The sequence below is a fragment of the Microcaecilia unicolor genome, chromosome 1 (assembly GCF_901765095.1).
Source record: "Microcaecilia unicolor chromosome 1, aMicUni1.1, whole genome shotgun sequence".
NCBI classification, from domain to species: Eukaryota; Metazoa; Chordata; class Amphibia; order Gymnophiona; family Siphonopidae; genus Microcaecilia; species Microcaecilia unicolor.
The window spans coordinates 150,363,032-150,390,086 of NC_044031.1; the positions used below are offsets into that span (position 1 = coordinate 150,363,032).

Genomic DNA, 27,055 nt, shown 5'->3' on the forward strand with positions numbered 1-27,055 from the left:
TTTCAGTCAAATCCATTCAAGAAAAGGTCTCCTGAAGCATACATATAAGCAAACAGATGGATAAACTAAACAATAAGTGCTTCATGCTGATGGAAAATGCTTAAAAAAAAAAAAAAAGACTCAAAGTTTCTTATTTTGGGCCCAAAAGTTTCTTCATGCTGCTTTAGAAAAACAGCTTAAACAGAACAAGAGCTGGGATCTAGCAAAATGAGCCTTCACTCACAACTACCCTGGGTTTCCTTTCACGTCAGCCTACTACTGAGGGGCATGACTTGAAATTTATGAAATCTTTGAAATACAAACTCTCCTTTAAAGACCAAATTAATGCAATACGTTGGGCCTCATTCTTTGCACTGCACAGAAATCACTTGGTAAAATTTATCTCAGAATCTCCTACAGTCATTCCTAATCTCTCTAGTCAATTCAAAATTGTCTACTGTAACTCATTATACACTTGTTTCTTTAAAGTGACTACAACTGATTCAATCAACAGCAGTTAAGCAATTCCACAACACATGGTGCTTGGATCATGTACCGCCCCCTTCTTATGACTGAGCACTGGCTTCCAGTATCAGAGCACATCAAATTCAAAATACTTACACTAGTTTATAAAAGCCTGTCCATCTCTGGTCCAGATTACATTTCTAATCTCCTTATACTCTATGTGCCATCCCATTGTGTTCCTCTCAATAGATTCTTTTAAGCCTTTCACCACCTTCCAATCGTCATCTAGCATCATTCCATGAATGTGCTTTCTGTTACACTAGACAACAGATGTGGAATATCTTACCACTTGAACTCAGATTAACATCTCCATATTCAGTATTCAAAACATGCCTTACAACAGAGGTTTTCAACCCACACCTCAGGGCACACCCAACTAGTTGGGGTTTTCAGGATGTCCCCACTGAATTCAATGGGGATATCCTGAAAGCCCGACTGGCTGGGTGTGCCCCTAGGACTAGGTTGAAAACCTCGTGCTGTTCCACAACACCTATAAACTCCCATAGTCTTAAAGTAGCTTATTTAGTGCTCTTTTCACCTACTCCATTTTCCCCCCTTTCTCTCTCTTTCCTCTTCTTCATGTTTACTGATTTTATGTAAACTGGCTAGAAGCACTGTGTGTGAGACTGGCAGTATATCAAGCAACTGTAAATAAATAAATAATCTACCCCACTTGCTTAGCTTAGCCTAGCCATCATGGCCAAAAAAACATGGGGCCCTCCAAAACTCAACTGACATGGATCCCGAATTGCTAATGAATGAGGGTCAGTCATCACAGAAGGTTGACACCCAGGGTGACAGCCCAGATTTCTGAGTGTAGATTTCAAATTCAGTATATTTTCCTTATTTTTTAAAAAACTTTTCATCATATTTAGCTGCTCTGCTTGGTTGAACTTGTTATATATCTTTCTATCATGTGTTTTAATATATTCAGTCTTTTCCGGGTGTTTAGTTGTTCAACTGGTTTAAACATTATTTTCTTTCTGTTCAGATAATTTGATTTTAGCTCGACAGAATCTGACACTGTAAATTAGAAAAGTCTGTGTGAACAGTAAAGGAGTTCTGGCACCAGGCAGCTCAAACTCACTAACAAGCCACATAGTTTATAGTTATAGTTTATAGTTTATTTGGGTTTGCTATACCACCCTCAACTAAGTCGCAAATTACAGTGGTGTACAATTCTAAAACCACAGAAAAGAGAACTACAAAAATTGACAAGGCAGCAATCCATGATACCAATCATTTAAGAAGCAATCACACATACAGTAAAAGACAGAGGATGAAGAACAGAAGGGGATATTGCAGGAACTGTGTAGCACCACAAGAAAACAGAACATATGTTCCAGAGGCAGTGCCCGCATCAAGGACTTTGAAGTTTATTCGTTCGTTGATAGAGAGCCAATGGAGTTTTTCACGGAGAGGTGTTGCGCTTTTCAAATCGTGATTTACCAAAAATGAGTCTGTCTGCTGTGTTTTGGGCGGTCTGGAGTTTTTTCTTGATTTGGGCCTTACAGCTAATGAAAATGCTATTGCAGTAGTCAGCATGGGTAAGGACGGTGGATTGTACCAAGTTTCGGAAAGTGCGGGCACTGCCTCTGGAACATATGTTCTGTTTTCTTCTGGTGCTACACAGTTCCTGCAATATCCCCTTCTGTTCCTTATAGGGGGAGATAAGGTTTCATTCGTTTCAGCACCCACATCATGTTGAACATCTTTGTCATGTCTTTTTGCGTGAGTTTCCAGAGTTAGGTGGTTGTCTAATGTTACTCCTAGGATTTTTAGATTTTCAGATATGGGGATTGTGACATCAGGAGTGATCAGGGTAGTTGAGTGGAGTGTAGAGTATTGGAATGAGAGGATTAGGCATTGTGTTTTCTCTTTATTCATTTTCATCTTAAAGTCGTTAGCCCAGGAAGCTAAGATGTTCATGTCAGTGGTTATTTTATCGGAGATTTCTGCTAGGTTTGATTGGAAAGGGATGAATATGGTAACATCATCTGCGTAAATGAATGGGTTTAGTCCATATTTGGATAGGGACTTGGCCAGGGGGATCATCATAAGATTGAAGAGGATCGGGGATAGAGGTAATCCTTGGGGAACTCCGCATTTTGATGACCACGCAGATGAGATTGTTGTGGTTGATTTGACTTGGTATGATCTTGTGGTGATGAAACTTTTTATCCATTTAATGATGTTTCCGCCAATCCCTAGTCTTGTAAGAATGTCATGATTTACCATGTCAAATGCGCTAGATAAGTCAAACTGCAGAAGAAGTACGTTGTTTACGAATGGTATTTCTTGTTTGAACTTGGATATTAAGGTAAGTAGTGTTGTTTCTGTGCTGTGTGCAGGCCGAAAGCCCGATTGCAACTCATGCAGTATGGAGAATTTTTGTATAAATTCGTTGAGTTGGGAGGTTACTCTGTTTTCCATTAGTTTGATCAGTAGAGGGATGGAGGCCACAGGGCAGTAATTGGTAATGTCGTTTGCTGGTTTCTTGTGGTTTTTTGGTATTGGTGTGAGCAGTATGTTACCGTGCTCGGTGGGGAAGGAGCCATGCAGAAGTAGGAAGTTTAAGTGGGTGGTAAGGTCTGTGATGAATCTTGCAGGCGCATTTTTCATTAGGTAGTTGGGGCAGGGGTCCAGGTGGCAGTGTGACTTGGAGAGTTTGGATAGTACTGTGAGAATTTTCTGAGTGGTGAGGGGGATGAAATTTGTCCAGGAACGGTCTGCCGGGATTTCGTCCATGTTGGGGTCCAGTTCGTCAAGGAAACTGTCGATGTTGGCATCTTCTTGGGGAATTGTGTTACACAGATTGATAATTTTGTCATTAAAGTATATGGCCAGCTGGTCAGCAGATGGGCAGTTTGAGGATGACGTTGTGACTGGATCAGTGTTGAGAAGATTTTTTATAAGTTGATACTGTTTTTTTATGTCTGTTCCAGTGGTTGTAATTTGTTTTGTGTAATAGGATCTTTTGGCTTGTTTGATGGCATTTTTGTAGTTCTTTTGTGTCTGTTTCCATGCATTAAGATTGAGATTGTTTTTTATTTGCTCCAAGCTTTTTCTAGTTTCCTGGTTTGCGTTTTTAGATTTTTTAATACGTCGTTAAACCAAGGTGATGGGTTCCGTCTACATAGAGTTTTGGAGTGTATTGGGGCGATTTCATCCAGAATAAGTTTGCACCTGTTATCCCATTCTGTGAGGAAGTTGTTTGAGTTTGGATCTGTTGACCAGTCGTTGTCGTAGATTTGTTGCCAGAAAGTTTCCTTGTCTATCCGTGCTCTGGTGTTGATCTTCGTGGGATCATGTGTTCTAGTCTGGTCTTTTTTACGCCATTGTATGGACAGGGTCACTTTGTGATGGTCAGACCAGGGAGAAGCAGACCAATGGATGTCTGATAAGAGGAAGTTTTGGTCTGTGGCATGTTTGTGGGCGATGATGTCGAGTGAGTGACCTTTAATATGGGTTGGTTGCATTGGAGGGAGGTTGAAGTCGCATAGTTGAAGGAAGTCTTTACATTCCCGTGTGTGGGCGGAGTTGGAATTTTCTAGATGGAGGTTCAAGTCTCCAATTAATAATATGTTGGAATTGCTAATGCATGCATTTGATATAAAGTCCATGAATATGGTTTGGTTGTTGTTCCAGTTGCTGGGAGGTCTGTAAAACAGTATGCAGGTTAAGTGGTCGTATAGTGTGAGGCAATGAAGTTTAATTGAAGCAATTTCGAGTTGTGGTGAAATGGAATCTGAGATGGGTTCTACGGAGAATTTGGATCTGTAGATGAGTGCGATGCCTCCACCACCTTTTGTCTTTTCTAGGCCAGTGTGATATTTTGTAGCTAGGGGGCACAGATCAATTATGATGGGATCTTTTGAGTTTCGGACCCATGTTTCTGTGATGAAGAGTAGGTCGAGATTCTCTGATGTGATCCAGTCTGTGATGATTTCGGTTTTATTGACTGCTGATCTTGCGTTGATGTATCCCACTCTGACAGGCAGATGTGATCCAGCAGTCTGAAGTGAAGGGCGGATTTTGATAATTTGTCTCGTTTTGGGTGTTTTAGATTTAGGTGGGGCTGTTTCTGTATTTAAGGATGGATGTCTGGTTGTTGGTAGGTTTCTGTGGTTGTTGGTGGTTCGTGGTGATGTGATTAATTTGGGTGCTCTTGAGTGATGTTGAAGAATTGGAATCATGTTGATATTTGTTGGGGGGGGGGGGGTGCTGAGAGTTGCATGAATAATAGCGAGTGAATGGATGATGACGATTATTTTTAGGAAGATCATTTTGGTGAGAAGTTTTTTTTTTTAGTTGGATAGGGGTAGTGTCGGTTGGGGTGTGGTTAGAAGGGGTTGGTTTTGATGTGTGCGGGTTAAGGGGGTAGATTAGGTAGGGGTAGGGTGGAAGACAGAGGGTTGGGAGAATGGGACTGCGAATGGATAGTTATATTGTATGCTGATAGGATACAAGGGTTGAATTGATGGTAGTATAGGCAGCATCAGTGTATACACAGTTGATAGAAAATAGGGTAATTACGAAATATCATCAAATTTTCACATTTCAGCAGTACTATGAGAATCAGTGTTAGATTATATACAATCATCGGTCAAGATGTATAACAATGCCAGTACAGTGCTAGTACATGTGTGTAACCCTATAATTTTCAGTAAGTTAGATTACAAACCAAGGTAAAAGACAATGTCAGCCCAGTGCCTGCCTAAACGAGTGCATGTGTGTAGTTATAAGTGATAGTGAAGGGTAAAGCAAAGATGTAACATACAGAAGGGTAAGAAAGTAGGAAGAGTTAGAAAGTAAGGTGATTGATTTAAAGAAAGTTGCACATGAGATCAGAGAAATGGTTAGATGTTATCTCAGCAAGGGTAGGAGTGGATAAACATGTCCTGCTGAAGTATATGCAGCCTGAGTACTCCTTGTGTGTGTGAGTGAGACTAATGAGTTAGTTACTTCTTCCAGTAAAGGCCTGGTTGAACAGCCAAGCTTTCACCTGCTTCCTGAAGTAGAGATAGTCTTGTGTTAAGTGCAGCCTTTCAGGCAGTGCATTCCAGAGTGTGGGGGCTACTCCGGAGAAGGCTCGCTTGTGCGTATCACATCGTGTAATGTCTTTTGGAGAGGGTGGGGTTAGTGAAAGTCCTTGGAAGGATCTTAGTGTCCTTGGCGGTGTGTGAAGATCATCCAATTTTTCATGTACTCAAGGCCATTTCCTTTCAAGGCCTTGAAGATCAGACATAGAGTTTTAAATTTAGCCCTGTATTGTACTGGTAGCCAATGGAGTTTTTGCAAAAATGGTGTGATATGGTCACACCGCTTGCAACCTTCTATGAGTCTTGCTGCTGCATTCTGAATCAACTGGAACTGGTGCAGGCCCTTTGTAGTCAGACCATTGTATAGTGCATTTCAGTAATCTGGTCTTGATGTTATCATTGCATGTACAACTGGGATAAGATTTATCTTCTCAATGTGAGGAGAGAGGCAGTATAGCTGTCGCAAATAGTAGAAGCAGCTCTTGAAGGCTGCTTGGACTTGGGGAATCAGAGTAAGTGTTGAATCTAACTTCCAAGGTTTCTGACTTGTGATTTGAGGGGGAGTTCATACTTCCCAAAAGGGATTTTGATGTCAGATATGTATCCACTTGTGTTAGGGACCCAGAGAAGCTTGGTTTTACTTGGGTTCAGGCAAAGTTTGTTGTGTTTAGTCCATTCTTGAATTGATGTTAGACAGGTAATCAGTTTATTCAAGGCCGTAGGTAAGTTAGGTTCAATGGGTATGAGTAGCTGCACATCATCCGCATATTTATTTATTTAGATTTTGCTCACACCTTTTTCAGCAGTAGCTCAAGGTGAGTTACATTCAAGTACACTGGATAGTTCTCTGTCCCAGGAGGGCTCACAATCTATGTTTGTTTCTGAGGCAATGGAGGGTTAAGTGACTTGCCCAAGATCACAAGGAGCAGCAGTGGGATTTGAACCGGCCACCTCTGTATTGCAAGACCAATGTTCTAACCACTAGGCCACTCCTCCACTCCTGTCCATTGACCAAGTCAGCTCAGCTAGTGGTTTGAGGTAGATATTGAACAGAATAGGTGACAGTATTGATCCTTGTGGTACCCTGCAGGTCAGTGTCCATGGTGGTGATGAGTTGCTGCCAAACATTATTGATTGTTGCCTATGACAGGTAGGATCTGAACCAAGCAAGCACTGTTCCATTGATACCTGTTTCTGTCAGTTGTGCTAGCAAGATATTTCCAAACTGGCTCCCGCTTAATAAACCATGAAGATCATTGCTACAAGATGATAAAATTACTACAGGTAATCAGTGATTCAAAAGATAGGTTAACAATGGGGAAAGGGACATGGGACTTGATATACCGCCTTTCTGAGGTTTTTGCAACTACATTCAAAGCGGTTTACATATATTCAGGTATTTATTTTGCACCAGGGGCAATGGAGGGTTAAGTGACTTGCCCAGAGTCACAAGGAGCTGCAGTGGGAATCAAACTCAGTTCCCCAGGATCAAAGTCCACTGCACTAACCACTAGGCTACTCCAATGTTAAAACAAACAAGAATTCAGGAATGACAGAGGCCAAGAAATCAAAGTGCTCCATTTGGGGTTATTTCCTGGTCCAGCTATGCTCCAGTGTTAGAGGTTTATTCGTACTGGTCAGAGAAAGTGGTGCCCCAATAACAGCTTCCTCAAGAAACCAAATGCCCAAGCTTTAATTAATTCTGACTGACATACTTTAAGCTACATAAGAAGTAAAATATATCTTATAACATCTTATCCAACGCATGCAAAGCAGCTTTGTTTTATCAACCAATCTTTATTAAACATTTTAGAATATCGCCAACAATGACATATAGGAGGAGATTCTGTATATGATGCCATATAAGGGCTTGAAGCCCCACCCAGCACATCCCAGGATGCATTGGGCAGGGCTGGGCACCGCAAGTTTCGAGGCGGCACCGATGGAAGAGGATGGAGGCCACCTCCCTCCTCCAACAGAAGGAAGGGGGGTGGGGAAGGGCCGTTAGATCACCAGGTTGGGGGGGGGATTGACTCGTGGCCCACTGGGCCACCAGGGACATCTGATGGGATGTTGGGGGGGTTAGGGAGGGCTGGAGACCCACAGGATCTCCAGCCCCCACTTGTCGGGGGGCGGGGTCTGGGAGACCAGAGGTCCACCAGACCTCCGGCCCCCGCTTTGCTTGGCTCGGGGTGGGGGTACTTGGGGTCTGGTGGTCCCATGGACCTCCAGCAACTATGCTTCACAAGTCTGGGCTTTTGCCAGCCAAGACCTGTCAAACAAGTGTGGGAGAATTTTGCCTGAGAGCATGCACAGGCACAATCCTCCCGCACTTTACCCTATGATCAGAGATAATAGCCTGCATAAATGTGCATGCTATTATCTCTGATCATAAGGGGGGTAAAGCCCCGCGCTGTTCCAGCGCTATTTTTAGAGCGCTGTTTGGAACAGCACAGGGCTTTCAATCATCTGCCCATCAGTTTGTTCGCTTAAGACTGTGACGGTAGGTCTAACAGAGGTACCATATAGCTTGGTTCTAAGCCATAGAGAATCTGGTATACAAAGGTGCAGATTTTAAAGACCACTCTTGCTCTTACTGGTAACCAGTGCAGGGACTGCAGCAATGGAATGGCTGCAGATCATAACTGATTATTTCTCCTTTATTGAATTCTTATGGAGCCTGTATGAAATGACTCCGAAATATGTGTCAACAGATTAGCAAAATTTGGCAACTCCAACTTTCCAAGTTTATTTAATTTTGAAATTCCGCATAATGAGTAGCCTTTCTGGACTGAGTACAGTATAAATATATAGAAATACATTCTTCAAAGTACTGCCACCTGAATCCCTGCAATTGTTTAAACAAAATGACTACACTCATCACCTAGAAAGGGTTTTAAATATAGGGTGGGATATATAACTGCCACAGGAGTGTGTTCAAGTCTAGGATGGCTTCTTGCTGCTGCATGAGGAAGTCAAATATTATTACCTTTGAAACGAACAGTATTGTGAAGCTGACCTACCGGTAGGTTACAGCTTTCTATCTCAGGACTTTATGAGTACCTGAATTAAGGAATGGCTGCAAGCTATGAGTAGAGGAGATGGGGAGACTGCGACAAGCAAGGTGTCGCTGTCTTGGTCTGTGGCGGCAGGTCCTAGCCTGATAGAGCACACAGCAATATGATTAGACCAAATCAAGCTTTAAAAGTGGTCAAAAGAGAAGTTGTTTTGTCACATGCTAACAGTGACATGGATGATGTTAATAACCCGGGGCAGTCCCCCTCTTCTACAGAGGAGGCCAGTGCCAGAAAAACATTAGGATGGCGGTGTCTATCCCAGACTGACAGAATGGGGGGGGGGGGGGGGGGGGGGGGGGGGGGGGGGGGGGGGGGGTGGCTGAAGGTATCAAGAAGAAGAGTCAACGGTTAAGGAGTGGAATGTGCTTTTACGGCAACCCGATAAGGGAAGTGATGGTAGTACATCAGCACTTCTATGGTCTATGCCCAGACAAGGAAGAAATGTGTTTGGTAAGGCAGAAATAGCTGGAGCTTGTGACTCGAAAGGCCAGACACCCTGCCCTGAAATAATCTAGACAGAATATCGACAAGGATTTATGTATTTAATTGCACTATACTGTAAGCTGCATTTGTGTATATAATTGCACGATACTGTAAAATGTGTTTAATATATGGAAGTAGTACAATGCTGCAGTCATAATCAATCTACTCTTCTTCTTAGATGATCTGTCACGAGTTGACACTTTGTGGTGTGTGGGATGAAAGGAAAATGCCAAGGTGCCGCCTGTACAGTTTGTGGTTCTACCATGGTATGTTGGGGAGATACTAGGGAACATCTTCCCTCGTATACCATTCACTTAATTTTTTTTTTTGCTATGTCCTTATTCTACCTGAGTGCTCCTTTTACCCCCCCCCCCCCCCCCCCCCCCCGGTCATGTAATGGTGCAACTAACTCCATCACAGGTTTCTTGTTTTACTTGAACACATTTGTAATATTAGTATTAGCAAGTCTCTTTTCAAATTCTGTCTTGGTCTGCTTTATTGGTGTTTTACATCTAATCTGCTAGTTCTCATGTACCTTCCTATTTTCCTTATTATATCCTGCTTTCCACTATTTGGCTTTAATAGCTTCATGCACAGAACTTCTTTCAAATATTTCTTAATTAGTAGAATACATTTTATCTAAGCTTCCAAGCCTCATGCAAACTTTTAACCTTTGTTACTGCCCCTTTTTAATTTCCTTCTAACTAGTTCTCCTAGAGTCTCCTTTTAAAGGTATTTATTTATGTTACCATATTAACTTTATTTTCCTTCCACTGATTATCTCAAATTTGCATTATGATCAATACTACTGATCATCAGCACTTCCATCATTACCTCTTGCACCAGATCCTGCATTCCACTGAGACCGAGATCAGTCTCCATTTTTGCTTGTGCTGGGGACCAATTGTTCCAGTAAGCATATATTTTATTTACAGCCAACAAAAATCTTTTTGTCAAAAATGTTTTAAACACTGAACACTGGATGAATTGAGACCTTAGCTTTTCAATAGTTTTGATATGTCATTAACAGCTAGAACTAGAATGTTTTTTTTTGTGCACTGCATTAATCAGCTAATGCCAGATTCATGGTCTATAAGTTTGTATAAATAAAATAAATAAATCATGCACATTACCTTCATTTGAAGATACAGAAACTTCAGCTTTAGTAAAGTGAACAAAATATGCTAATGTATTGAAGAAAAAAGGGAAAAGGATGGTAGAAAACTTACTGGATTGAGTTCTGTGACATCCCATTCTAGATATTCAGCAACATGCATCATCTGACTGATGATATTTTCCAGCTCCTAAAAATTAGGCATACAAAACGGACATTTTAAAACAGTAACCAACTTCAATTAACTAACTCTCCAAATTAAAAAAAACCCCACTCAATTCACTGTCAGCTTAGCCATTAGGAAGACTTGGTGACTGCCTAGGGTGGCAACCTCTAGGGGTACAACGAACAGTAGATGCTAATCAGTGCAAAATAACAAATCGTTACAGCCACAAAACTACTCACAGAACCAACACAAAGAGTGTGTAAGTTTCCAAGATCCCATTTAGCTAAGTAAATGACTTTGTGAAATTGCTCTAATGTAAACATATAAATAAAACAAAGGTTAATAATTAAAAGAATGTGTTGTCCAATAATGTGATTTTACAGGATCATTCTGGGAGGGGTATTTGGGGTGATCATGAATGAAGAATTTATCAAAATCTTGGGGAAGAAGCAGCCCCAGGGTCCTGAACTAAAGGAATGCAAAGCTGAAGGCTTGGTTAGGGTACCTAGCATCTTTGCACAAGCTCAGATTGAACTCGGAATCATTTTGACAAATATCCTATTTGTAGTATATATCAGTGGTTCCCAAACTTTTTTGGTTCACGGCACCCTTAGTGTCTGAGCAATTTTTTGCAGCACTCCCCTCCCCCAGCCATATAGGTCTCCACAACCCACCCCCCCCCCTCAATCACATAGGTCTCCACCCCCCCACCACATAGGTCTCCCTTTCCCTGCAGCCCCCTCCTCTCACTCCAGCACACCTCTCCTCCTTAAAAGTTCAGCACATCACTCCATTCCCTGCAGCCCCCCTCATCCCAGAAAGTCCAACACACCATTCCCTGCAGTCCATCTCCTCCCATAAGTCCAGCACAACTCTCCCTTCCCCGCACACCCCCTCTTCCCAGAAAGTCCAGCACACCATTCCCTGCTGCCCCTCTTGTCCCATAATTCCAGCACACCTCTCCATTCCCTGCAGACCCCCCCCTCCTCCCATATGTCCAGCACAACTCTGCCTTCCCCAAGGGCCAGGGAGTGATGCTTGAAAGGTAAACCATATTTCAGCTTTAAGGACTGAAAGCAGTTTCAAGCATGATGCTTTTAATAGTTTTCTGAAGACTTCATTAGGAGCTGGTCTGAAGTAGCAGGGAACTCATGAGGGCTGAAACAGTCCCTGGGGTAGCTGTCTCCTGCTTATGAAGTGCAGTCTCCTAGATGCCAGAATGCCTAGGCAGGCTTGTGGCAAAGAGTACGATGGTGTACATGGGGTAACAGCTGAAGAAGCATGGTGACCAGCCTCGGTCTCAAAGGCCAGTACCAAGATTTTTTAACACAACTTAGAATACTGGGAGCCAATGCAAAGATTTACTTGCACTCAGACTTAATGAGCTGATGCATTCTGTATCAGTTGCAGACACCGGTCCACGTTTGTTATTTTTTTTAAACCTCTTTTTCACTGGTAGCTAAAAGTGTGGTTCCCAGTACCTGAGCTTCAATACTGAGCTTATCTAAAACTCAAGCTACAAACCTGGCAGCTGAAAAGAAGGGTGTACATTTCTAGCTCACACTGGAGTTTAAAAGCAGTCAGAGTATTTTTAATCTCCCCAGAAAACTTTCAATCTTGTGCATTTAGCTGGCTACCTTCCTTCCCGCAGATCCAGGATCGCTACCACTTCCTTCTCCTTCCCCCGAAGCTGCTGCTGCAGTGCTTTCAGGTTACATTTTTGGGCTGTCTGCAATTCACACAGGCACTTCGGGTCCTTCCCTCTGCCACCTCCGGCCCTCTCTGGTGCAACTTCCTGCTGTAAGGGCCGGATGCGGCAGAGGGAAGTCCCCACAGTGCCTCTGTGAATCACAGACAGCCCAAAAATGTAAGCTGTAAACTGCAAGCTGCAGCGGTGCTGGAGGAAGAAGAAGGAGGAAACAGCAGATTCCAGACCTGCGGGATGGGAAAGTAGGGAGCAATGCTGAATTGTGGGCAGCGGGATGGAGGTCAGGATTTGCCGCAGTACCCCTGAGAGCTCACTGCGGCACACCAGGGTGCTGCAGCACACAGTTTGGGAACCGCTGGTATATACGCATACTTTGCTAACAAAATTGTCCACTTGCTCCAGATTCAACTATCTGGTTAAACAAAGACGATTCAGTCTCTTCATCTTTCTTCATCTTTACCTACTGTATATAAATGCAAAACACATGGAGGGGCATAATCGAATGGGGTGCCCAAGTTTTCATGAGGGCGTCCTCACAAGACTGTCCCGCGAAGGGGCGGGGAAACCCGTATTATCGAAACAAGATGGGCGTCCACCTTTTGTTTCGATAATATGGTTGGGGATGCCCAAATCTCAACATTTAGGTCGACCTTAGAGATGGTCGTTCCTGATTTTCAGCCATAATGTTATCAATAGAAATCAAACAAAATAAAACATGGAAAAGAAAATAAGATGATACCTTTTTTATTGGACATAACTTAATACATTTCTTGATTAGCTTTCGAAGGTTGCCCTTCTTCGTCAGATCAGAAATAAGCAAATGTGCTAGCTGATAGTGTATATAAGTGAAAACATTCAAGCATTACTATGACAGTCTGACAGGGTGGGAGGAGATATGCATGGGGACATCAAAGCATATCATTAATATTCTAACAGGATGGGTGTGGATAGGTGAGGGGTGGGGTGATCAACAGAGAAATACAGCTTTTATGGTTTATAATGGGCTAGGAACCCCAGATCCTTGTTAAGTCCTTTCTGTTGGGTGTTATCATTCTGACTTCAAAGGTCTTACGTTCTTGTATGGTTTTAAAGTTACCTTTCAGGATTCTCACTGTGAAGTCACTGGTACAGTGTCCTGGTCCTGTAAAATGCAACAGGGGTGGGAGCCCTACTGGCACCAGTATTGTTTATGTGATGTCTATGTAAATTGAATCTTGTCTTAAGCATCTGGCCTGTTTCTCCAATATAGCATCCTTTGTTACATTTTTTACACTGAATGATATATACCACGTTGGAAGATGAGCAAGTGAAAGATTCCTTTATGTTGAATGTCTTTCCTTTGTGGATGACTTTGGGGTCCTGTGAAATATTTTGGCATAGTTTGCAACTGGATAAATTACAGGGAAGTGTGCCCTTCTGTTCCTTTTCAGTCTGTGATGGAAGTTTACTTCTGATTAGCTTGTGTTTTAAGTTGGGTGGCTGTCGGAAGGCCAGTACTGGTGGGGATAGGAATATCTCTTTCAGTAATTCATCCTCCTGGAGTATAGGTTGTAGATCTATGATTTTCCTCAGTTTTTCCAGCTCTGGATTGTATGTCACTACAAGAGGGATTCTGTCTGTGGATTTTTTCTCCTTGTACTGTAGCAGATTCTCCCTGGGTGTTTTGAGGGAGGAGACAATATTCTTGGAGATTATTTTGGGGTTGTAACCTTTCTGTTTGAAGGATGCAGTCAGGCTTTTAAGGTGTCTGTCTCTGTCCCCTGGGTCAGAGCAGATACCTCCCACCCTGTCAGACTGTCATAGTAATGCTTGAATGTTTTCTCTTATATACACTGTCAGCTAGCACATTTGCTTATTTCTGATCTGACGAAGAAGGGCAACCTTCGAAAGCTAATCAATAAATGTATTAAGTTATGTCCAATAAAAAAGGTATCATCTTATTTTCTTTTCCATGTTTTATTTTGTTTGATTTCTATTGATAACCTTAAGAGTGGACTAACACGGCTACCTCACTCCTCAGCCATAATGGAAACCAAGGACGCCCATCTCAAAAATGACCAAATCCAAGCCCTTTGGTCGTGGGAGGAGCCAGAATTCGTAGTGCACTGGTCCCCCTCACATGCCAGGACACCAACCGGGCACCTTAGGGGGCACTGCAGTGGACTTCACAAATTGCTCCCAGGTGCATAACTCCCTTACCTTGGGAGCTGAGCCCCTCAAAACCCACTCCCCACAACTGTACACCACTACCATAGCCCTTACGGGTGAAGGGGGGCACCTACATATGGGTAGAGTGGGTTTGGGGAGGGTTTTAGAAGGCTCACATTTACCACCACAAGTGTAACAGGTAGGGGGGATGGGTATGGGTCCACCTGCCTAAAGTGCACTGCACCCACTAAAACTGCTCCAGGGACCTGCATACTGCTGTCATGGAGCTGGGTATGACATTTGAGGCTGACATAGAGGCTGGCAAAAAAAAGTTTTAAGTATTTTTTTAGGGTGGGAGGGGGTTGGTGACCACTGGGGGAGTAAGGGGAGGTCATCCCCGATACCCTCCATTGGTCATCTGGTCATTTCGGGCACCTTTTCACGGCTTGGTCGCAAGAAAAAATAGACCAAGTAAAGTCGGCCAAGTGCTCGTCAGGGACGCCCTTCTTTTTTCCATTATTGGCCGAGGACGCCCATCTCTTAATCACGCCCCAAGTCCTGCCTTAACTACAATGCCGACACGCCCCCGTGAACTTTGGTCGTCCCCGTGATGGGAAGCAGTTGAGGACGCCCAAAATCGGCTTTCGATTATGCCGATTTGGGCAACCCTGAGAGAAGGACGCCCATCTCCCGATTTGTGTCGGAAGATGGGCGCCTTCTCTTGCAAAATGTTATATACAGGAGTAAATATGTTGAAAACAAAACTAGATTTCCTCAAAGCCAGCTGAAGTATCTTTATGCAACATAAATTTTTGTTTTTAAGCATCAAATTTCTTCAGATATGTGGCATTTTATGTGGCTTAACAAATTTGCAGAACACAGGAATAACATATAATCATAATAAAGTATAACTGTGCTAATTTTTTAAGCATTGTCCCATTCAGACAATTCACCCCCCCCCCCCCCCCCCAAAAAAAAAAAAGCTCTTCATTAAAAATAGAGTAGATTAAGTGACATAGGCCTGATTTTAAAAGCATTTGTATGGTTCAGAATAGAAATGCCAAATATTAATGCTTAAACTTCAAGGTAATTGCAATTTAAGTAGAATTTTCCACACATCCATTTTACATTGCATGACACAATTAATCAATATAATCTCATTTTATTTTTGTTTTTTTCCTAATTGCTACACCTTTTACATTTCCAAGTTTAATGAATTATTGTTGTAATATTTGCTTCTACTTTTTAATCATGTACTCAATTTACACTGTTCAATGTTATGTACAGCATCTAAATATAATAATAGTTGCAGCTGTAATGGGAAAAATGGCCTGACTTGAAACTTCCTACAGGACTAGTAAGTGAGAGAAGGGTTAGGAGAGATGGATAGGTTCTAGACTTTGCTATCAAAGTGAGGTAACTGAAACTAGGCAAAGGTTGCAGTCTATCGTATCTGTCCCTCTTGTGTCAACCCATTTTTTACAAAAAATTTTAAACTTCTACATCTACTTGTTCTCTGGCTAACTTTGTCTTTGTTTGCGTGTTACATTTAAAGTTTTCTTCAAAGTTTGCTTGTAAACCATTTTGATATCAAGCAACAACATAATAAATCTCAGAACAGATTCTGCAGGAAAACAATATTTTGTGGTGAAGGTAAAGGAAAGTGAACGAAGAAGTGTACCCAATGACCTCTTAAAATTCAGACACATAATATGTAGACTTAAGACTCTGAGGCGGGGAGCAGGTTGGGGGGGGGGAGGAAGTTGCTATGGGGATCAAGCCCAGTAACCAACCCAGGGGAGTTTCTCCTAAAGCAGAGCAAACCTTTATTTCCAGTATAGGAAATAAAGACAGACTCCCAAACTACACCTATGCATCACGCACAAGGCAGCACAAGCATATGAAACCTGCCAAGCATATGTTGTGCACACCCAATAAAACACAAGTACAAGCAGAAGAACTTCATATTGCAATAGAGGGATTACATAAGCAAGAGGGGGAGTAAAACAGCCAGCAATACCGCAATTAGCCACTATAGGGTAGTGTGAAGAAAATGTGTTATAAGCCTGTAAAATGTATTGGATATTTTACTGCATTAATTATGTCTTGAAGTATATTTCTCCTATTTGGCCAGCAGGTGGTGTTTCTTTGTTGTAAGCTGTTACAGAAAAGAAATGAATGTTCTTTCTTTAGTTTAACACAAACAAGAAGCAGTATATTCTTGAAATATTCTTTGTTCTGGGTTCTGATTGGCCCAGGAGCTCATCTTCATTTGGAGAGTACTGGCTTTTGCTCCAGTCTTAGCCAGTCTCAGTGAACAACTATTATGTCCTGATCTTCCCAGGTACATTTCAGAAATTAAACAAATGTTTAGATAGTTTTATAATTAATCCATATTGTAGCTACCTGTTATTGTTTGCTGATTGCAATTTATTTTGGTCATTGTTCAATATTTTTAAGACAATAAGCAACTTTCAGTTTATTGCCTCTTTGAACTGATAAAGAATCCTGGTGGTTTGTGTGCTGGGTTTGTGAGTGCTTTCTAGGAACTGTGGGACCACTGGGAGTGTGCCCTCCAGTAACATTGAAATCACTGGGGATAATTTGAGAACGAGAGACTCACCCAGAGGCAGTTGTGACCCAGTTGGTAGGAGGAAGATGCTAGTGTAAAGCACAAGCGGCAGGTACAGGTGGATCTGAGCTGTGCTGGGGACAGACCCTCTAAGTCGCCATGGGGTAACCCCAAGCGGGTGGCTAGGTTTTTCATGACAGTAACAAACACGCTTTACTTTCCCCAAGCAAAATCCCACAGGCACCCAAATAACAGAAGTCTTCTACATTATATATTTAACTTTTTAATTGCCTTTTTGATAAGAGAAATAATAAGAAGTTTTGTCAAAGTACCCCCCATTAGATATTAGAATGTCTGCTAATATTTATCTATTATTAAATAATAATTTTAAGTGAAAACTATGACATCTAGAGTGAAGACTTTTAGTCTGTCAATGGCTTGCAAACCACATAAATATGTTGGGCTTTAAACGGTGTAAATCACTATTAAATATAAGGATCACAAAAAAATTTCATTCCCTTGTAGCATTTAATTCTGCTTGGCTATTTTAAATGTAAAGGCAGTCTCATCTAATGGAACAAGGAATTGATAAGAGCACATAGCCAAGATAAACAAGAACTGAAGCTGCAAAAACTGGATGAAAAGAAAGAAAAAACAGTGGCAGTCTAGGGGCCCTTTTACTAAGATGCACAAGGAAACGGGTTTAATGCACTCTAACACAGGACTTCCCCATGCATTAATCCCATTTTTGACAGTCAAAAACAGAAGGCAAATTGCTCCACTGGAGGGAAAACACCAATCAGAAAAAAGTAGAGCAACGAAACCTCTCGCAGATGGTGTTCAGAACAAAGTTTATTAGAAATTCTTTCAAAACAATGAGAACGACTTTCAGCCTTACCGGCCTGCATCAGGGGTCTAGGAATTTGTTATTCAATACGTATTCCTAGACTAGTCGTCAAAGGGTTAAAATGCCACTCAAAACAGATTTACGAACACGGATGCAGCAATATGAATATGTTAAGATGAAATTTAAGCAAATCATTTAAATAATAACTGACCAACTGAGTAAATCTGTTCAATACAATCATACAAAACTGAAACAAAGCAAACTAAAATGGGAATTAAAACATCATTTCAATGCTTTTCATTTCTAATTCTAGATATGCATCCAATATTGCATTATCTATTAACCATCATAACCATATTTAATACTTCCTTTAGGGAAGGGAGTTTCACTCATTGAACAATGACATGTGGAAGGTAATTTTTACAAGAAGAAATCTAGGTTAAGAGGGCAAGTATGTATCTATTAAGGGATATTTTATATAGACACTTAGGGGGACAATTCTATAAAGTGTGCCAAAAGTTAGGCACCAATATGCAGCACGGTGAGTGCAAATTCTATAACAGCATCTGGGCACTCAGATTCCAGTACTGAATTCTAGTGTAAGTCAGCATTTTGCACCAACGTTTAGGCATATACTATGCCAACAGCAGACATAAATGTGCATGTCTAAATGGGGCATTTTATCACATAATTTACAGTATTCTATAAATTACACACATAATTGTTGGACTCTCCTATGCCCTGCCCTCTCTAAATGTCCCCTTGAATTTATGTGCTAAGTAAGTTATGCATTAAAGTTGTAGAATACTGGTTAGCGCGTAACTAATAGTCACATATATAAATGCAAATATTCTATAACTTACATATACAAACTGGCACCTAATTTTAGGTGACCTGCTATAGAATGAAAGCGAGAGAGAGGCATCTATGAACATCTTTTACTAAAATATGTAGGCTTTTACACTTAACGCACCATAAAAGCAAATATCAGAGCATGTTAGATGCAAAGGCTGCATGCTATATTATGGGGGTGTGCCCAACATGTCCTTTGCAATTAACACATTGGATATTTGCATTAGCACAGGTAAAACTTGGTTGCAATTAGCACAGCTGCACTTAGCGCCTCCCACGGTGAAGGTGCTAAACGAGGCCGCACTAATTAAACAAATAAAAGTTAGTGCACATTAATTACCCAGCACTCACCATATTATTCAGTCTATGCCCACTCTGTGCCCACGACCTGTCTAGTTACTGTCCCCTAACAAAATATGCTGTTATAGTGCAAATCAGTAGACACAAACCATCATGCCACTACTGTAGCATGTCTCTGCTGTAGCAATCAGCTGCCTTAATTCAAGCGATAACAGCTTTAAGCACTTTAGTAAAAGAACCCCTAGGTGTCTTTATAAAATACTAGCATAACAGGCAGAAATCATGCCTGCTCGAGAGCACATGTAAATGTCTGCAACTACATTATTTAAGCACATGCATAAATGAGCCTATTTTATAATCTACTTCCATACTTTTAAATTCCATTCATACTTCGCCACTGTGCGGGCCTACCTGGAAAGTAAATGTCATCATGTCATTGAGCGTACCTTTACGCCAGTGGAAATTTTATATCAAGCCATTTGGACAAATATGTGGCTACTTATACACAAGGAGTTTACAAAATTAAATCAACCTAAAGGGTAGCTTTAGGGTGCTTCTGTACTGGTTCTAACAGTAGTCACAGTCTGTGACTTTTGGCCAAGGAATGTTGCGCTGCAGTATCTACGAGGGTTGAATGACAAGTAATGTCTCCAATCTCGTGCTATCAACCCGCCACAATAAAAAGATATCATCGACGTTATTCTGATAAGGATGTCCATGGAGATGACTATCTTCAAAATGAGCCACATATAGGTTCACAATATCTGGGACCATGGCTGTCCCATTGCTGTTCCTCAAAGTTGTAGATAAAACCGATTTAAAAAGCAAAAAAAATGCTATTGTCACAAGTGTGATAATAATCCAGTTAGGAATACTATGGTTGGAAGCACGGTCTTGAAAAGCAGCTTCTATGATCCAGAGTGCATCTAGCTGAGGAATGTTAAATGTCTAGGGTTCCTAGAACAACGTCGGACAAATCGCCATCAAAATCATCTAGGAAATTGATCATGTGAACTGAATCCCTTAGGAACCAATAGATGAAGAAAAAACATCTAGGAAAACTGTCAATGGCTCAAGCACAGAACCTTTGGCAGAAATGACAGGTCTACTATGTGGGTGGTCGGTTGACTTGTGGATCTTTGGCAATGTGTAAATGGTCGGGATGATGGGATGTTTAACCACCAAAAAGTCTTTTTTCCTTGGAGGTCAGAAATCCTCTAGATGAAGTTAGTAAAATTGCTTCTTTTACATCTTTTTCAGGGATTCTGTGGGATATGAATCCAAAGGACATAATGCTGTCTGTCATCCAACTGTCTTTTGATTTCTGCAACGTAGTCTTCCCCGTCTTGCACCACGATCCCGCCTCCTTTATCAACTGGTTTTATGACTATGGAATGATCATGGGCCAATGAGCGTACTGCTTCTTCTTGTCGGGACGTGAAATAAAAGCACTGCTTGTTCTTTTCCAGTAGGATGACATCACATTGGACACAGTTGTTGAAATTGTGAATCAGACGATCCATAGGCCCTGGAGGAATCCATTGTGATGGATTTCTGACGATGGAAATATCAGCATGTAGGACTGTATTGCTGGAAAAAGCCTGAATGATTTGTAATTTGCGAGTGAATCTAAATATATAAAATTTCAACTGGTCTGAAAGGTGTTATGTCCAGTGGTGGGAACAAATGATAAACCTTTGATTAGAACCTGAATCTGTGTCTCTGAGAGAGTAGTGTTAGACAAATTAAAAATTGGAATATCTAAACCCATCTGTTCATTCGTTGATGTTCTTGATGGTAATTTGGAGGAAACCTGATCTGAGCAAACCTGGGGTAGCCCACCCCTCCCTTTGCCCCTGAAGTGGTGATTCTGCACGGGTTGTTGTCATGAGGATAGGCGACCTCTGAACTGGCGTGTCCAGGTTCCCTGTCGCATACCTTCTCTAAAAAAGAGCGTGATGGAGGTGGAGGGGAAGTAACTGGACTTGACAAAGGCACTCCTAATTACGTTTCCTGTCCCTATCAGGCGAGGTGACATTGGCCGGAGTATAAGGCACAGCAACCAGAGTAGAAGTAGCTACTTTACTTAATCTAATTTGGTCTGTATTAACACCTCTCTGTTTTCTATAGAGTTTATTTATTCACTTTTTTAATAACTGGTTAAATATATAACCGGTTTATGAAAGCCAGTTATTCTAGTATCCGAGAGGGTGATCATAGCCAGTATTTGCATATGCATTTTGCTCCCATGTATTATGACATTTTTAAAACTGGTGAATATGCACTGCCAGCTTTCTGGATAATTGGTGACCTGTGAATTGTCCATGGTGTCTTTCTGTTTACACCACAGCACTGGTAAGGTTATCTGGTTTATTTTTACTTTGGTACCAAGAAGTTATTTGCCCCAGAGATGTGAAACAGCTTGTTTTCATAACCTTTTTATGACCTTTATGTGAGCATTTGATTTCCATGCAAGTCACTGTAACATTTAAATAAGTACATAAGTATTGCCACACTGGGACAGACCAAAGGTCCATCAAGCCCAGCATCCTGTTTCCAACAGTGGCCAATCCAGGTCACAAATACCTGACAAGATCCCAAAAAAGCGCAATACATTTTATGCTGCTTATCCCATAAATAAGCAGAAGATTTTCCCCAAGTCAATTTAATAATGGTCTATGGACTTTTCCTTTAGGAAGCCGTCCAGACCCTTTTAAAACCCCGCTAAGCTAACCGCCTTTACCACATTCTCTGGCAACAAATTCCAGAGTTTAATTACACGTTGAGTGAAGAAATATTTTCTCAGATTCGTATTAAATTTACTACTTTGTAGCTTCATCTAATGCCCCCTAGTCCTAGTATTTTTGGAAACAGTAAACAAACGATTCACTTCCACCCATTCCACTGCACTCATTATTTTATAGACCTCTATCATATCTCCGTTCAGCCATTTTTTCTCTAAGCTGAGCCTCAGATGCTTCAGCCTTTCCTCACAGGGAAGTTGTCCCATCCCCTTTATCATTTTTTGTTGCCATTCTCTGTACCTTTTCTAATTCCACTATATCTTTTTTGAGATGCGGTGACCAGAATTGAACACAATATTCGAGGTGCGGTCGCACCATGGAGCGATACAAAGGCATTATAACATCCTCATTTTTGCTTTCCATTCCTTTCCTAATAATACCTAACATTCCACTTGCTTTCTTAGCCGCCGCAGCACACTGAGCAGAAGATCTCAATGTATCATCAATATCGACACCGAGATCCCTTGATCGATGACTCCTAACATGGAACCTTCCATTACGTAGCTATAGTCTGGATTCCTCTTTTCCACATGCATCACTTTGCACTTGCTCACATAAAACGTCATCTGCCAATTAGACACCCAGTCTCCCAGTCTTGAAAGGTCCTCTTGTAATTTTTCACAATCCTCCCGCGATTTAACAACTTTGAATAGCTTTGTGTCATCAGCAAATTTAATTACCTCACTAGTTACTCCCATCTCTAGATCATTTATAAACTAGTAAAAAAGGCCCGTTTCTGTAGGCAAGGAAACGGGCCTTAGGCAGGCAATCCCCCCCCCCCCCCGTGCTACGGCCCCCTTGAACCCCCCCTTCCGCGAACCTGTCGTTCCCCCCCCCCGTGCCAGCGAACACTGCCGCCACCGCCGCCGTTGTTGTGCTACATTCCCTTCCTGTAGGTTCTTCAATCATCTTCTTAGAAAGTTTAACTCAGTGCGTCTGACGTCAGACGCACGGAGTTAAACTTTCTAAGAAGATGATTGAAGAACCTACGGGAAGGGAAGGTAGCACAACGGCGGCGGCGGCAGTTTTCGGCGTTCCGGGGGGGGGGATCGACAGGTTCGCGTGAGGGGGTGGGTTTCGAGGGGGCCATAGCGCGGAGGGGGGGGGGTAACAGCTGATTCCGAGGCAGTAGGAGGAGTATTACTCCTCCCCTTGCCTTGGAATCAGCTGTGTTGACATCAGTGACGTCCGTGCGTGTCTGCCTCGCAGACCACTTGCAGCCAGGGAGCCACGGTCCCAAGCATAGAACGTTGGAGGTGAGAATTATTATATAGGATATGTTAAAAAGCAGCGGTCCCAGCACAGACCCCTGTGGAACACCATATCTAACCTTCTCCATTGAGAATACTGACCATTTAACCCTACTCTCTGTTTTCTATCCTTTAACCAGTTTTTAATCCACAATAGAACACTACTACACTATACAAATGCTAATAATAATAATACTTCCTATTCCATGACTCTCCAATTTCTTCTGGAGTCTTTTATGAGGTACTTTGTCAAACTCCTTTTGAAAATCCAAATACACAATATCAACTGACTCGCCTTTGTCTACATGTTTGTTCACCCCTTCAAAGAAATGTAATGGATTGGTGAGGCAACATTTCCCTTCACTAAATCCATGTTGACTTTGTCTCATTAATCCATGCTTTTGAATATGCTCTGTAATTTTCTTCTTTATAATAGTCTCTACCATTTTGCCCGCCACCAAAGTCTGGCTCACCGGTCTATAATTTCCCGGATCCCCTATGAAACCTTTTTTAAAATATCAGTGTTACAAGGGCTACCCTCCAATCTTCCGGTACCATGTTTGATTTTAAAGATAAATTACATATTACTAACAATAGTTCTGCCAGTTCATTTTTCAATTCTATCAGTGCTCTGGGACAAATACCATCTGGTCCAGGAGATTTGCTACTCTTTAATTTGTCAAATTGCCCCATTACATCCTCTAGGTTTATAGAAATTTCATTCAGTTTCTCCGACTCATCAGCTTTGAATACCATTTCTGGCACCGGTATCTCTCCCAAATCTTCCTCGGTGAAGACCGAAGCAAAGAATTCATTTAAACTCTCCGCTGTGGCTTTGTCTTCCCTGATCACCCATTTTACCCCTCAATCATCTAGCGATCCAACTTATTCTTTTGCCGGCTTCCTGCTTTTAATATACCTAAAAAAAATTTACTATGTGTTTTTGCCTCCAACACAATCTTTTTTTCAAAGTCCCTCTTTGCCTTCCTTATCAGCGCTTTGTATTTGACTTGACATTCCTTATGCTGTTTCTTATTATTTTCAGTTGGTTCCTTCTTCCATTTTCTGAAGGATTTTCTTTTAGCTCTAATAGCTTCCTTCACCTCACTTTTTAACCATGCTGACTGTTGTTTGGTCTTCCTCCCTCCTTTTTTAATAGATAATAAATCTGGCCTGGGCTTCTTCATGCTGTTGCTATATTGTGATGATATATACTGTTGCAGTCCACTTTTATTTATTTATGGTCTTAAAGATACTAATGCATCTGTTATACTTGATCATGATGTTGATTTATTTTCTTTTTGCATACAGTTGTGTTTAGTGACCCCTGAGGCAGGTGGCTGCATCTGCTGAAACACAGCCCATGTCGAGTCCTTTCATTTTGGAGCTCTAATAAAGCTGCTTTGAACTTTCTCTCCTTGGTGGATTGTCATTGTGTCATCCTCTACTCCTGCTTTGGTTCCTTTAGATTTCTGTAAAGGGTGTCTTCCTGTTTATGCTGTCGACATTTCTGAGGTCTAGCATTGTCATACTGCAACAAAATTTCATTCTTGTGATTCTCAACTCTTCTCAATCATTCTTTCAAAGTTTTCAGGGTTGCAAAATAACAATCTGAGTTCATGGTTGTACCAAGTTCAAGGAACTCCATGACAACACCATCTTCCATGTCCCAAAAGAGTATAACCATGACTTTTCCTGCAGAAGGCAATATTTTATCTTTGCAGATGAACCTTTGTGATGATAGTGGACTGGTGCTTTGTTTCTGGCTCATAATGATGAGCTTATGTATCATCAGCTGTCATGATCTTGTGAAGAAATTCCTCACTTTCATTCTCATACAGGGACAACAATTGCTCATAGATTTCAAATCTAAAGCTTTCATTGCTGAAGGCAGTACACGAGAAACACATCTTGCATAAACCTTTCGATATCCAAGAATATCTATAATTTTACCCACACATTCCTATGAAATCTCAAGTTTGTTAGCAATTTACCTTTGAGTGATCCTCCAATTGTCCTTTACAAGTTCATCAACTTCTCTTGTATGAGACTCATCCATTGCTGTCATGGGTCATTCACTTAGATTTTGATCACGCAGATCAGCCCTTCCCGGTCCATGATCTTTACAATTTTTGTCCCAGCAAACGTACAGTACTCACATCAACACAGCCATCACCATAAGCAACCCACCTGTGGAAGTGAATTTCACTTGGAGGGACTCTTTCAAACGTCAGAAATTCTATCATGGCACATTGCTTAGATCACATTGAGGCATATTTTCAAAGCACTTAGCCTCCCAAAGTTCCATAGAAACCTATGGAACTTAGCCTCCCAAAGTGCTTTGAAAATATGCCTCATTGAGTGCTCCCTGCATGCTTCCGTTTAACAAGCAACAGCAAAATAGCCTCTTCACATAGACACTTCTCGCTATCTGAGGTGAAGGAAGAGATTTCAAGAACAAGTGAACACATGTAGGGTTCCAGTGCTGCCATCTGTTGAATTATGGAGATGGAGGCATAACTTTTCTTCAACCCTCGTAGCTAGACTGGAATGGGGGAGGGTGTGTTAATGGAGAAACCATGTAGTTAGAAATTAAAGTTAATGACATCACAACCTAGTAAAGATTGATCTGAATTGTGCTATAAGCTCTAACAAACATGGTGAAGATGCTGGGAAGAGGGGGAAATAATTTAAATGAATAAATCTATATCTGTATCAGGCCCCCAAAGCAAAATAACCTATCACCTCATACCCCAACATTCAGCCTACAATCAGCAATATTATCACCCTATTCTTTCTCCAACTTACACCTAACATGTCAAAGCAGAATATATGTGGTGCTTTGACGGAGCTGGAGGTTATCCAGTTAACAGCTATATTCAAGAGAAACCAGATAAGTAACTGGATAATGTTAGGAAAGCAAAAAGGCTGTTCCAACTATGTGATAAGAAATCTGAAAATGGTTGCTAACCAGATGGCACTTTTGGGCCAGTGCTGAAACTGGATATTCAGTAATGACTGATATATCGGTACCGGCATTGAATATCTGCTTCCATTTTAACTGGTTAAATATTGACCCCTAGGAGTCTATCCATAATATTTAAAGCCTTGAAAGAAGATAGCATTGCCTATTTGAAAAATGAACTGCATATATATGTGTCTATGTAAAATGTATCCACAAACAGGCAATCAGGTAAGCTAAGCAGCTGGAACGTACAAAGTGCTTTAGTACTTTGGTGTCAGCAGACAGTCACTCTGTGGACAGCCTCACTCTCAATTCAGCTAGAGGTGAACTTTTGGTAATTCCACCTTTAAACAGTTAACTTTAACTGGATAGTACTAAATATTAGTGTTATTCAGTTCAAGTTTTAACCTATACCCAAGTACGTCTCCAACTCCCAATCACTTTGGGGGTCTTTTACTAAAGCTTAGCTCGAGTTATCTACAGCTGCTGCAGATAACTCAAGCTAAGCTTTGGTAGAAGACTCCCTTTAACTGGATAGCTTTTGTCCAGACACTGAAAAGCCTAGACAAAAGTTATCCAGAGGCTATGGCAAATTCATACAAAAATTTATCCAGAGACAAATCATTTGAATATTAATCGCTGAGAGACCAGCAGATGGCACAACCATTTATGCTAGGTCAATGGCCAGCTTAAATCGGGGCACAAGTGCATCATGCAAAATGCTAAATTTATAGGCTTCTCAAGTGCATCATGCAAAATGCATAATTTATAGGCTTCTCAAGTGCATCATGCAAAATGCATAATTAATAGGCTTCTATAAGTTGCGCACATTATGTTGCAGACACACCCCACCCCTTCCATGCTCTGCCCATGTGTACACCCCCTTCCAGTTATGAGCTATGGCACTTACCTGCTATCTTATAGAATAGCATGTAGTGCACCTACGTGATGGAGTGCCACTTTTCCATGCACTTATGCATACAAGTCATGCACAACTGCACACGCTCAGTTATAGAACTGCCCTTCATAAGCCCGGTTAGTAAGAATGAAATGGCTGTCATTTTATGACTTTAGACTTTAAAACCAAGCAAAAACTACCTTTACACAAGATGCCTGATTCACTGAGGTTTGCGCCCATTCCATCACTACAGGACAGAAGCTTATTAAATAAGATGCAAAGAAATGAGCAAAATTCAGTGTAAGCAGAGAGAAAGAACACATTT

General features: G+C 41.4%; 1 protein-coding gene across 1 annotated transcript in view; it reads right to left on the reverse strand.

Annotated features, from left to right (window-relative positions):
- DGKB (diacylglycerol kinase beta) overlaps window positions 1-27,055 on the reverse strand; it is an 876,561-nt gene that overhangs the window by 760,791 nt on the left and 88,715 nt on the right. The window contains exon 7 of the mRNA XM_030201293.1: window positions 10,336-10,410. Coding sequence (XP_030057153.1) covers window positions 10,336-10,410 — 75 coding nt within the window. The remainder of the gene's footprint in view (window positions 1-10,335; window positions 10,411-27,055) is intronic.